The 12046-nt window shown below is 38.6% G+C and overlaps 1 protein-coding gene across 4 annotated transcripts in view; it reads right to left on the minus strand.

Moving 5' to 3' along the window:
* ROBO2 (roundabout guidance receptor 2) overlaps nt 1-12046 on the minus strand; it is a 434212-nt gene that overhangs the window by 60163 nt on the left and 362003 nt on the right. For all 4 annotated transcript variants that reach the window (XM_050975048.1, XM_050975035.1, XM_030234187.2 and 1 more), the window contains exons 16-18: nt 9504-9628; nt 6631-6802; nt 822-1004 (exon numbers count right to left, since the gene is read on the minus strand). In XM_050975048.1, the coding sequence (XP_050831005.1) occupies nt 822-1004; nt 6631-6802; nt 9504-9628 (480 nt within the window). The remainder of the gene's footprint in view (nt 1-821; nt 1005-6630; nt 6803-9503; nt 9629-12046) is intronic.

Consider the following 12046-nt stretch of genomic DNA (forward strand, 5'->3'; position numbering starts at 1 on the left):
TTAATAAGAACTACAAGAGAACCTACTGCAATATTTGAAGAACTGGGGTTTTTGTGTGTTAAATTAGGCTTCAGAGTAACCCATTTTACGACATTTCACCTGACTTTCCAAAAATTCATACGAACACTAAAAACAGAATAATCCACTAAACAAAGGTTAGGGAAAGATGAAAATATTTTCATTTGGCAGGGGTATTTAATTTTCCAAGTGTAGTTTTTGAAAACTAATTTATAACTGGAACAAACATTAAAGGAAAGAGAACATTCGAAGATGATCAGCCTCCAAGACAAAACTGTTTATGATTTCTGCCTTAGGTAAATTTTGACACTTCTCTGTCTAATACATCACTCTTCCAGCTACACGTATGAAGTCACTGATTAAGTACCTTCATTTATTTGCCATGCACATGGCTTCAGAGACATGGAAATGCACAGGAAAGGAGAAGACAAAAACCCTTTAACTTTCCTTGTAAGGGTTTAGTCTAACTCATATTTGAACACACAAATGATGCTGCACTGCCAACAGAGTGCCTTCTGAGCAGAGGGAAAAGGAACAGATAATCCTCTTTGTACTTTTTTAATGCTAGATGTGCTGGAGATGTAAAAATACTGCCTTATGATAATGATGAAATGTGGTACCGAGCGATGCATTTAAAGCTTCTCATACACCAGCAATTTCACAGCATACATCTAAAACGAGCATACAGAAGTCACCCAGGACACTTTTGTGTGTAAGTTCAATGTGGTTTTTAGGTAGGTTTAGTAGCCCCTGTTCTTCTTGTGCTGTACCTGCTGAGATGGCAGTAAAGTCACTGCTCTTACCAGCATAATTGCTGAGCCCCTTCCTCTTCTTTCTCCGCCAGTACAGCCAGATGCTGAAACCCATGAGAATGACCCAACATGCACCACCAATGCCAGCTATAAAGGCAGGCTGCTTCACCACATCAGTGATTTGCTCAGTTATGCTGTTGTTATTTTCGGTGATGACAACTTCGTTACGAGCTCCTGCACAAGAGAGATTGCACAGAATGTGGTTATTCTGCATTCTGCAACGCACAGTGGAACAAATTAAACACACAAATTAAAGGTTTCTAAAAAATAGTAATGGATCTCAAAATAATTACCCACAGTAGAAGAACTTCAAGAAGCAGCAATGCACACTACAATTTCAGTGTTTCTAAAGTAAATCTATTGCCATTTTGCAGATATATATTTGGAAAGACAGACCCATAGCACACTCACAAGTAATCTAACAGATGCCAATCCATACCTTTTTTTTAACAATATACATATTTGCTAGTTTGTTTTTCCATAATTGTAGACAGAATTCAATAAGGGGAAAGTGAATCACAGGAAACTAATAAAAAAACAAATCAAGGAAACTAATAAAAAACCAAATCAACAAAACAAATAAATAGCTTTTTCCAAATGAGTAATCCAGATGCAAAATATGCTACATTAGAAGAAGGCAAAAAATTCTTACTAATTTGTTTTCCCTGAATGCTAGATTCCAAATTTGAAATAAATAATAAAATAAATGCACTTTCCACTGGGGCAAAGATGCATTTTCCAGCCATTATTTCAAGGGGAAAGCAGTTCATACAAATTCTAAGTGTACCATCTTTGACACAAAGCAGAAAATTGCACAGTCAATTGTAAGCACTAAACAATCACAGCAACAGATGCTATTTTTTTCACCTAGAATATGCATGCACATTCTTAATATCAACCTGCAAGAAATAATTATTACTTGGAGTACCAATTAAAGTGACATGCATCAAAAAATTGCTATATAGGATCTTAAATTATATATTACAGCAGAAAACTGCAAATTCCAGTAGATGCTCCCATTACTTTTTGGCCCCTCTTTCTCTAAAAAGGAACTTTTCTAAAAGAAAAAGCTTGGCATTTAGCTTGAAAACAAATGCTCATAAAAATCTGAATGGAAATCCAGGAAATGCTAAAGCATATAGTTCCAGGGCCAGCACTTTCAAATTGTCAAAAATAGTTAGTTTTAAAATTAGGAAATGCAGAACACATTTTTCTATAAAAAAACCCCAAATTTTATTCTATTCATATTTTATATAAACCGCCCACATCTGCAGTTTTGAAATTCATGAAAAATTATCCACCATTTCCATCAAAAGCATTTATATAGCTCAATCCTTGAAATGTTTATGCAATATTACCAGATGCCTGCATGCACACTGAAGAACTGCAGGAGTAGCTACTCCATTGAGACAAAGAAGATGCAAACAATATGATTCTCAATTATGAGAATCTATCACACACATAAAGGTAGTTGAATATTGCAGTGAAACACTGAAATGGTCACTTGGAGGAAATTATTAGAAGTATTGTATCATTAGGCCATGCTGTGAAAATGTGCATATTCCTTTTCTATAATTCAGCAGTGCTTAGATTTACTTCTTCCAACAGAGCAGCTCGCTGGCTTCAACCTAAAGCCAGCACTCAGGGTCTCTGGCTGGAGAAGATCTGAGAAGTCTGACACTTCCAGCCCCATTTCCACAGACACCTCTTTGCAGGTGACCCGGAGCTCACAGAGAAGGTCCCTCTGGGACTGCCTCTGCCCAGCACTGCCCCTGCCAAGATGCAGCTTCAGGCCCTCAGTGGTGCTCAGAGCCGGGCTGGGTTAATCAAGAAGAAATGCAGTGCCCTGCATGCCATTGCTATCACACTGCTGATGACTTCAGTGAGTTTATTAGGCTTCCTCTCTTTCAGCACCATGGCAAAATTTAGTACTGATGACTGTCTGCTTTGGCAATCAGATTGTGGAAGCTGTGCTTGAGCCTGGCTTGGTTTCAGTCATCCTGAGTAAGGAACAAAACTGGCTCCCAGCAAGCAGAATAGGTCCCACAGAAAGATGTGCAAAAAGTGCACCAGTACAGGTGTCATGCACCAGTCTATACTGGCCATGCTGGGAAGCTTTACCAGCATCAGGCTCTGGGAGCTGCAGCTGTCCTTTGCCATACTTGCATCTTTTGTCTTGCCACTGTCAAAGGCCCAATGGCTTCCAGGCCTGATTCAGTAAGTGAGAATGAAACTGAGTGAGCAGCTGGGGCAAGGAAAGAAAGCAAGCAGCAGTGACTGCTTTATCTGATTTTCCATGTTTTTTTCTGCCCATGGAACCAATCCATAGGAGCACCCCAGTGCTGAAAGAGGAAGGGCTGACAGTAAAACTAATAGAAAGGGGCTCTCCATGGCATGCTCTTCCAGACACAAAATCGATTTTCTAGTAGAAATCAGCATGGGAGTTGGAGTTTCTCTAATTACCATTAAGTTGCAGTTAATTTCTGTGCCCTTTGGAAGAGAGGCCAAAGCAGTGGGACAGTGAGGAAACAGGTAGTCTTGGCACTGCTTCAGACACAGCCGTGCTACCAAGAAGAGCAGTCAGGGAAGTGAGGGAGACACCAGCTTTGGGAGTGGATGCTCCTGGATTCAAGAATGAGTTCTTTTCAGTAAAGCCTCTAAAAACATCTGAGGACCCTGTCTTCTCCAAGACCAGAAAACAGTCCTTTGAAAAGGGAGGACATGAGAGCAAACTGCAAAGTGCCTGGGAAGAGGTTTCAGTGGATTGTACGCTTTGCCTCTCTTCTAGGGGAAGACACAATCTGTCTCCAAATTACCTTCTAAAGTTTGCAGTCTGGCTGTTTGCTCTTACCGTTCTGTGCCTAGCAATTACAACTGCAAAAGTAATAATTTATTTAAATGTCAAAATAACATATGCTTTCTGAATTTGATGATGGAAGAATAAATGGAGACAGATGAGTGTTACCCACCGATTTTGGATAAAATTAATATAATTGTTGGGGATTGGGGAAACAAACAGCATTATTCTTGTACTTCTTTATACAATATTTAAGGAGAAGTAATAAATATGTAATCCAAGGTACCAGTGTACTATTTCATATACTGCAGGTGGTTCTGTAACAATGCTGTCAGTTCAACTAATTAGAACATAGACAAGGGAAGTGTGCAACCTGTAACGCTCCATTGTTCCTGAAGACAAAACCATAATGAAATATAATGTCTTCCTCCCATTGGAGAGTAACGAAGAACAAAACTAATTTGTCGGACCAAAAATTAATTAGACACATCAGATTTGATTGTACCTATTACTGTGAAAGTTTGCAGCTGTTCCTCATATTGTTATGCCAATGATGGAATGTAAGAGGGACCAGGCCAACTGATGAAGAAAAAGAATAGCTACAGCATTAACCAGCATTGCCCTTATCTCCAATTTTACTTCTGGTTTTCCAGTGAATGTTTTTTAGCACATCATTAGTGATCATAAGAGTTTTATTCTTGATTCTTTGAGTCGATTCTTGATTCTCTTTGAGTCTTCTGTAAAACTTTTCAACATCCTGCTTCAAGTATGGGCACAAGATTCCTATAACAGTGAGACAATTTATAACTAAAGGAATAATATACTTCCTACTGCTTCATATTTTCCTCTTTTTGCTTTCTGGATTGTCACACCTCTGTTATCTAAAATTACTCTGGGAGGCCAGTAGTTGATTATCCACTATGAAAACCAGTTACTTTCAGAAAAAAAAAAGCCTGAAACATTTTTAGAAGAATGAATCCTGTATTTAAAAATAAAACCTCTTTTAATAAACTGTACTCTGTATTTAATGACTATTAAAATTTTTACTGCTTAGAAACACAGCTTAACTCTCTTGCAGCACTGACCTGTTCTCTCCATAATTCAGCATTTCTGGAGCTGTTCATTCTGTTTGCAAGTTGTTAAAGGGTATAGATAGGCACCAGACCATCTAGAACTCTATTATAATAACTCAATAATGCTTTCCCATTCATTATGACGTTTTGAGGTTTATTCATTAGCTCATTTTAAATCCATGTAACTAGTTTTTTTTTAAATTTACTTAAAAATAGTTTTCATGTTTTATGATTTTGATTCCCATTCAAGCATTGAATGGTACCAACTCAGGTTTTTCAGAAATGGTATCACCTAAACATTGTTACATTTATCAAGCAAATTTACAGTCTGAGAAATAACTGCTAGCAATTCATAATCAATTGGAAAATTGGGCCTAAAGAAAAGGGAGATACAGACCATATATGTAATAAACACACCCAGCTTCAGGCTTCCAAAAGAAAAACAGAAATAACAATAGAAACATAACCCAAACAGAAACTACTCCTTGTTACTTTTCATGCAAATGACTCTCAAATGTGCAAAGATGTCACCAAACAAACTTGTTGAAGCAGATATTCTGAGATCATTTAAGGAACAAATAAATATCACTAAGAATTCTGGCAATCATCCAGCAAAGACCTTTGATGCAAGTATAACTCACAACACATTAAGTGACACAAGGCTACCCAGGTACTTAAAATGCAATACACTTATTGTGCTTTGCTGGAATAAGTGCAGTGTATTTCCTGCCTAGGTAGATGGACCCCTTAAGGAAATAATTTTTAAAAAGTCCTGGGGTTTTTGCATTTTCAAAAATCAGTTTTTTGTTTTCACTTCTGGATATCTTTTTTCCTTTTTTTTTCTTTTCGTGTTTCTGCATCTGCCTTTTCTAAACCAAGTGCTACCTTCACTTCCACTCTTGTATTTGAAGACTTCAGTGAGACTTCCAAGCTGAAGTATCCTAGCTTCTGTTTTGATGAATGGAGAACCTGAATATCAGTAAACATTTAAGCAAAGCTTATGGGATGGCCTTTTCTAAAGGTCTACCAGACTAGTCCATGTTTGGGCAAGTGTATTGACAACATTTTCTAGAAAGAAAATATTTAGTAACAATAGAAGTCTCCCAAACAAACAAACACACAAACAAGAAAATGTCCATTAAGTAATAACCAAGTTAGATCATACAGATAAAGGCAAAAAAATTCCTGTATCATGCACTAAAAAGAGGTTTTGCTTTGCACAGCTCATTTCAGGTTTGCTAAACAAAATTACTTCTAGTCTTCCATTGTTCCTGTTCCCATCATTATATTTCATACTCAGGAAAAATTTCAGGAGAAACAAAACCTATGTTTCCCTCCGGTCAGGAAATTAGCTCTGCATGGAGACCACTACCAAGAAACAACCATTACAAAGGCTGGAAGGATAATGCTACCTTTGCTCTCTAACTGGTCTAAAGAAAACTTTTACTTTGACAGAGGAGGCTTGTCTTCTTGGGATACCTGAGAAACACTGACTTTAGACATTCAGAAAACAATGGTAAATAGTGTCTTAAGCACCGGTGGAATGAGTAAATCAATATTCAAGCCATCCTAACAGAAGGAAAAGGGAGCTTGGGCTCCACACATCTGCCAACCTGCAGAAGTGGTAAATTCATTTTAAAAAACCCCAAAACATTAAATCAGTTTCACTAGGCAATCTGCATTTTCTCATATGTCTTGGGAACATACTTCCCTTCACTGCCTTCCGGAACTCTGCAGTAGGAGAAGAAAACATCATCAGGCAGTGGGGTGCAAAAGCTAACTAACCAGCTCTAGCCAAACCTTGTCTTTTCCTCCAAAGATTTTTATGCTTCCAGAAGTGATGTACGAAAACATTTCTGAGAAAAAAACAAAACAAAACAAAACAAAAAAACCCAGGCAAAACAAAACAACACAACAGACAACAACTTACCTATTATTATGGGTTGTGGGTCACTTTTTACTCCCACACCTGCACTGGTGCTTGCAGCAACTTCCACGCGGTACTGGATACCTGGATATAGGCCACCTATTACTACAGACCGAATGGCTGCATCTACTGTTTTGTTGATATGAAATCGAGTCTCATTACCTAGGCACCAGATCTGGGACAAAAGTTGATGTGTTAAAAGAGATGCAATTCTTCACACTCACACAATCGCAAATAGGTATGACATATCAAGGTATTTCATGGCAATCACTTATTTGGGGCTTCTTGACAATCTTACTGTCCAGGAATTGCTGAAATTGGGATGATTTAGCTCAGCAAGGAATCCCAGATTAGCACAGGACCAAGGCAGCTGCAAAGACTGCTTGCAAATACCTCTCTGGACTCTGGCTCTCCACGGAGTGCAAATTCTGCGCTTATACTTCTTAGAAGCACAGACCAGATCATCCAAGTGGCAAAGAGGTTTTATACGTTAATCAAAATGTTGTTTATCAAACCATTTGTGTAAAAAAACCTCACACTTTTTCCTTCTAAATTTCCTCCTGAATAGTAAAAGGATATTAGCACAGGTTGAAACACTTCTTACAGCACTAAGGAATAAACAATTTTCAAAATTGTTTTCAACTTCCTTTCACTGCACAAGAGGGATACTTGAATTTCTGAAATGGAATAAGCACAGACTCATATTTACCACTGCCTTTGTGATTAGTTACATTATGTAGGAATCCAGACATCAGTTTCTCACTCAAATATTATTGAATTAAACAGAAAATCCACCCTATAATCACAACTGGCATTTTGTGATGAGAACAGTCTATGAGTTCAGAGTGTTATGTCTCCCTCTTGCAGTTTTCATATGATTCTCCTAAGATATTTCAAAACTAACTTCTAGGAATGTTTATTCAGTTAATGCTATCTGCAAATACTGCCTCTGTATTACTAAAGAAAGCATCTACTACCACACAGGAAAATCAATGCATAAATATATCACAGGTACACTTACATAAAAATAACAGCAGAACAAAACACCATTGGTGGAACCACTATCAGTGACAAATTAATGCATCTAAGCAACAGCAGTAATATCTTTACACTTACTTTGACCCTGCTCAGTGTTTTACCACACTTTATCTTTTTTTTGTGTGAAATGATGAGAAAGATTTGAAGAGGAAAAAAAAAAAAATCTTGTTTTCCTAAACCTAAGGTGATCCCATTTGCCAGCCAGAATGCAGTAAGGTGAATAACTATTGCATTCATTCCTTCACTCCTTGTCTGTCCTGCTCTTAGGTTACAACAGCTATGAGATGTCCCTAATTAAAAGCATTTAATTAATGAATGAATTAACAGGCATTCTCAATTTGTTAGAAAATGCACTGTGGAACTTCAGCAATTATTTCATACTCAAGCAAATATTAGACTCCCTGCACCATTCACTGCAGCCAGTTCAGTACTCAGGCAGCCACCTAATCTAACACAGGAGGGCTGTAATAGGTAGTGACTCCAGCTGGTTTTATACACAGCCCAGAGGCCTGAGCACTCACCTGGAACATGGCTTTTATTAGACATCAGCCCACTTTGTTTCATATCTACATGTTTTGTAGTTTAGGAGTGTGCTTTACTCATTTGCCTATAAGCCCTGGATGGTTTATATTGACTTATACTGGAGTCAGGATCAAGATTAATTAAGCCAAAGGATAATTATTAATTGATATAAAAATTAGATCAATAAAATCCTGGGATTAATAAATCTTGATATTGACTAAAAGTAAAACAAAAGAAGTGCTATGCTACATATAAACATTGTGAGCATTTACTGCATCCTTCTGACCAAATGAAAAGCTGGAATAGGTTGAACCATGATCTGATTTAGAAACCAAGCACTTTCTCCCTTCTTCATGCTGTGTTCCCTCAAGATACAGCAGGAGAAAAAAAATCTTTTTATGTGAAACAAGCTGCAGTCACCACTTCCACCCTTTGTGGGACTGTCAAGAAAGCTGCCCTGATCCATTCCAATTAAACATTTCACATTTGGTTAATTTACCAAACCGTGCTCCATGCTGTGACAAGGCTGAACCTCGCCCAATCATTTTCTCCACCTGAATAACAGAGTGCATTTTTTTTAATGTTGTGAAAATATCATTGTGCAAAAGTGATCTTAGTAGGAAATTACAGACTACAACAACATTTAATGTATAAGGAGTGGATATTTTGAGCCATAATAGCAACAAAAAGGAAGAAAATACAAACAAAGCAAGTAACTCTCACGTAGCAAGCTTTGGATATACTGGTTGTGTTCAACCTGTTTTTCAGAGCAAACAACCTGGCACTCTAAGTTGTGAAGCTGACAGAGATAGTACTTGGAAGAAGTCTTGATTCTCCCAGAACCACAGTCCTTGACTTTGACCTTGAAGTGTTAGGATTACCATTTTTGCAGAAGAAATAAGAAGCAACTTCCCTGCCAGCTTTGCTGACAGATTGAAGGTACTCCAAGAAAGGGACTTCACTGCCTGTCTTTGGAGTGCAGAAGCCCCTTAAAAAAAAAATATCTCTTCCTCTTCTTGTTCCACAGCAGGAAAAAGCTAGAAATATAAGAACTGTAAACTGGCTAGAAATTACAGCTCTCTTTCATATCAATCACATGATGTTTTTGCTTTTTAAAATAACAGTAGTAATAATAATAGTAATAATAATGATAATAATAAAGAAATCCATAAGCAGTCAGTCCTCTTTCTCCATATAATTATATGGGCAGCTGTAAATGCTGTCAGAATCTAAATCCATAAACAGTGCTATTGTTCTGTAATTCAAGCAGGCTGTTTCCTTAAACACACAACCCTCCCATCAGACAGGGTGTGTACCTTGTACTCCTGGATGACTCCATTTTGGTGATCTGGAGGGGGAGGATCCCACGAGATGCTGATGCTTGTGCTGTTGTGATTTCCAACTGTCAGGACAGTGACAGACTGAGGAGGAGCACTTGGAGCTACACCAAAGAGGGGAAGCAAACAGAAGCAAGGCATTAATCCATTTGCTAGGACATGTATTTTAATGAAGCAGTGCAGGATCAAGCAGACAGTACAGAAAACTCACACTCCTAGGGATGCACTTTTGTCAGGCACTGACAATGTTGAAAAATGCCCTTCTGAAGGGAAGCAGAGGGCTGAATGACAGTGTGGAATTCGTGGCAATGGAGAATCAATACAAATAACTCCTTATTTATTTATATTTGGCATTTCTTAAGTTTGCATTGGAACTGCTCTCACATTTGCTTTTGTTTTCCACAATATGCATGAATAACTATGGATGTATCAACTAAGTCACATGTGAGGCTGCTTCACCTGGCCTGAAAGCTGTTTGGTTCTTCTGTTCTTACATATTCTAATAATGATGTGAGCAGCCAACATTTAATGACCCTTTCTTGTTTGCTCTCCAGGAAGACAATACCAGGTTTAAACACAGAACTGCATGTCCAAACTGGAAAAGGCTTAAAATGTTCATGGCTTTACATCAAAACCCAGTGAATAGAGCAGGTGCTAAGTTAGGCCACATATATACTTCTGTCCTTTTCTGCCCCTAGGCAAATTGCTTTCTCTTCAGAGTCATGTTCAGTTCAACCATTCACAGCTGTTTGGCTGGTCACTGCACATCAAGGCCAATTTTACAAGCCAGCCCTGCTTGTTGTCTAGAAATGCCAAAAAAAATTTAGAAACATAGTTATTAGTGACCAGAGCTATGCTGACAAAGCCCCTCTTGCAGCTACACCAGCAGCAGGGTGCTTCTGTTGGCTCAGAGAAGTGGTGCAGGAGCCCTGCTATGGAAAGGTCTCCTCTGTGAGCATCTACCATATCCATACTGGGCTCTCCTAGCATGGCTGTGGCTGCCAGGGCAGAAGATTATCAATATGGCTCAGCTCAGCCACCTAAAACTTCTTGCAGCCCCCCTCATCCTTCTCTTGCTCCCAGGCAAGTGTTGAAACTCCACCACAGTGGCAAGCTAGGCCACCAAGGTTGGCTGTATTATATTAAGGTATAGTCCCTGGGGGCAAAAGCTGATGGATAGCAGCTGCTTGGAACTGGTCCTAGAATTTATTTATTCCATCTCTCCCAGTCCACCTACCCAGTCTTCAATTAAACTAATAGAAAGAGGCCAGAAAAGTGTGAACTAATAAAGCAAGCATGGAGTGATACCTCTCCAGGATAATTTTCCAGTTCACAGGAGGCTGTTGCTTAGACACCTACTGTTCTAGGGAGGTGCCTTTGTCTTTAATAAATACTTGTGGAATTTGTCTTCCATATATTTTCATTGCTTTTAATCTGATCTTAAAACATTTCATATGAAATATGAAAGCTGATTTTGAAAACATATGATAGACATCATACAAGAACCTAAAATATTTATCACTCTCCTGCCTCAACTTCAGCCCTGGATAAAACATGGTTTGGGGCATCTCACATTATGTGACAAATCTCCCTGACTCCAGACCCCTGGCCAGAGTGACTTCTTCACTGCTAAACTTTATGGCAACAGAATTCTAGTTTTATCTTAAACAGATATCCATGCCCATCCTTGGACCATGCTTCCCAGAAAAGCCAAGAGCCCCTGGCATTTTTGCATCAAAGTCTGGCATGTTTAACACAAATAAGCACAGCTACAGATATCAGAAGTGTTCAAGCCTCCTGAGCCAATTCAGATATTGCTATTGTTCTCCACAGCTTCTTTGAGGCTGGCTGCGTTCCCATGTTGGAAGCTCCTCGGCACTTGACCTGGCACAGGCTCACGGAGCCGAGCTCAAGTCTTTACCCTGATAACCCTGAAAAATTGGAGTGCTCTGCTGCAAGAATCACACAACTTCAAACTAGGGTATCAGAGGTGAGGACATGGAACCACACAGGATTACAGCAGAAATAAAAATATTTTAGCTGAAAAATGAAAACACATATTGCAGTCCTGGGAGGCTTCACATTTCGACAACTACATTTTCAGATGCTGGTTCAGCTGCAAAGCTAATAATGCTTGGTAGAGTCCTTGTGACCTTGCCTGGTGCAGAGAAACAGGGAACTGGAGGGGAGAAATGGAGCTGAATTGTGGACAATTTGACTTTCAGCCAGCTCGAGTGAAGCATGGAAAGGTTGCCTTGGGCTACTCCTTGCAATCGTGCAAAGCATAAAATTGGTGAAATAAATAGTTGCATTGTGTATTTTATGGCAAGTGAAATAATTTGCCACACAGTAAAAAATTAGCATTTTAAAAGTCTTCAAGTTATTCAATAACAATAAAACTGTGAATAAACGTATGGGTGTCATATTAATTAGAGTATTTTATGTGGAAATAATAATCATAAAAATGGCAAAGCTTAACACTGCATAACTCTTTTTGGTTTTAAGTACAATGGAACAACTTG

Source organism: Serinus canaria, chromosome 1, assembly GCF_022539315.1.
Source record: "Serinus canaria isolate serCan28SL12 chromosome 1, serCan2020, whole genome shotgun sequence".
NCBI classification, from domain to species: Eukaryota; Metazoa; Chordata; class Aves; order Passeriformes; family Fringillidae; genus Serinus; species Serinus canaria.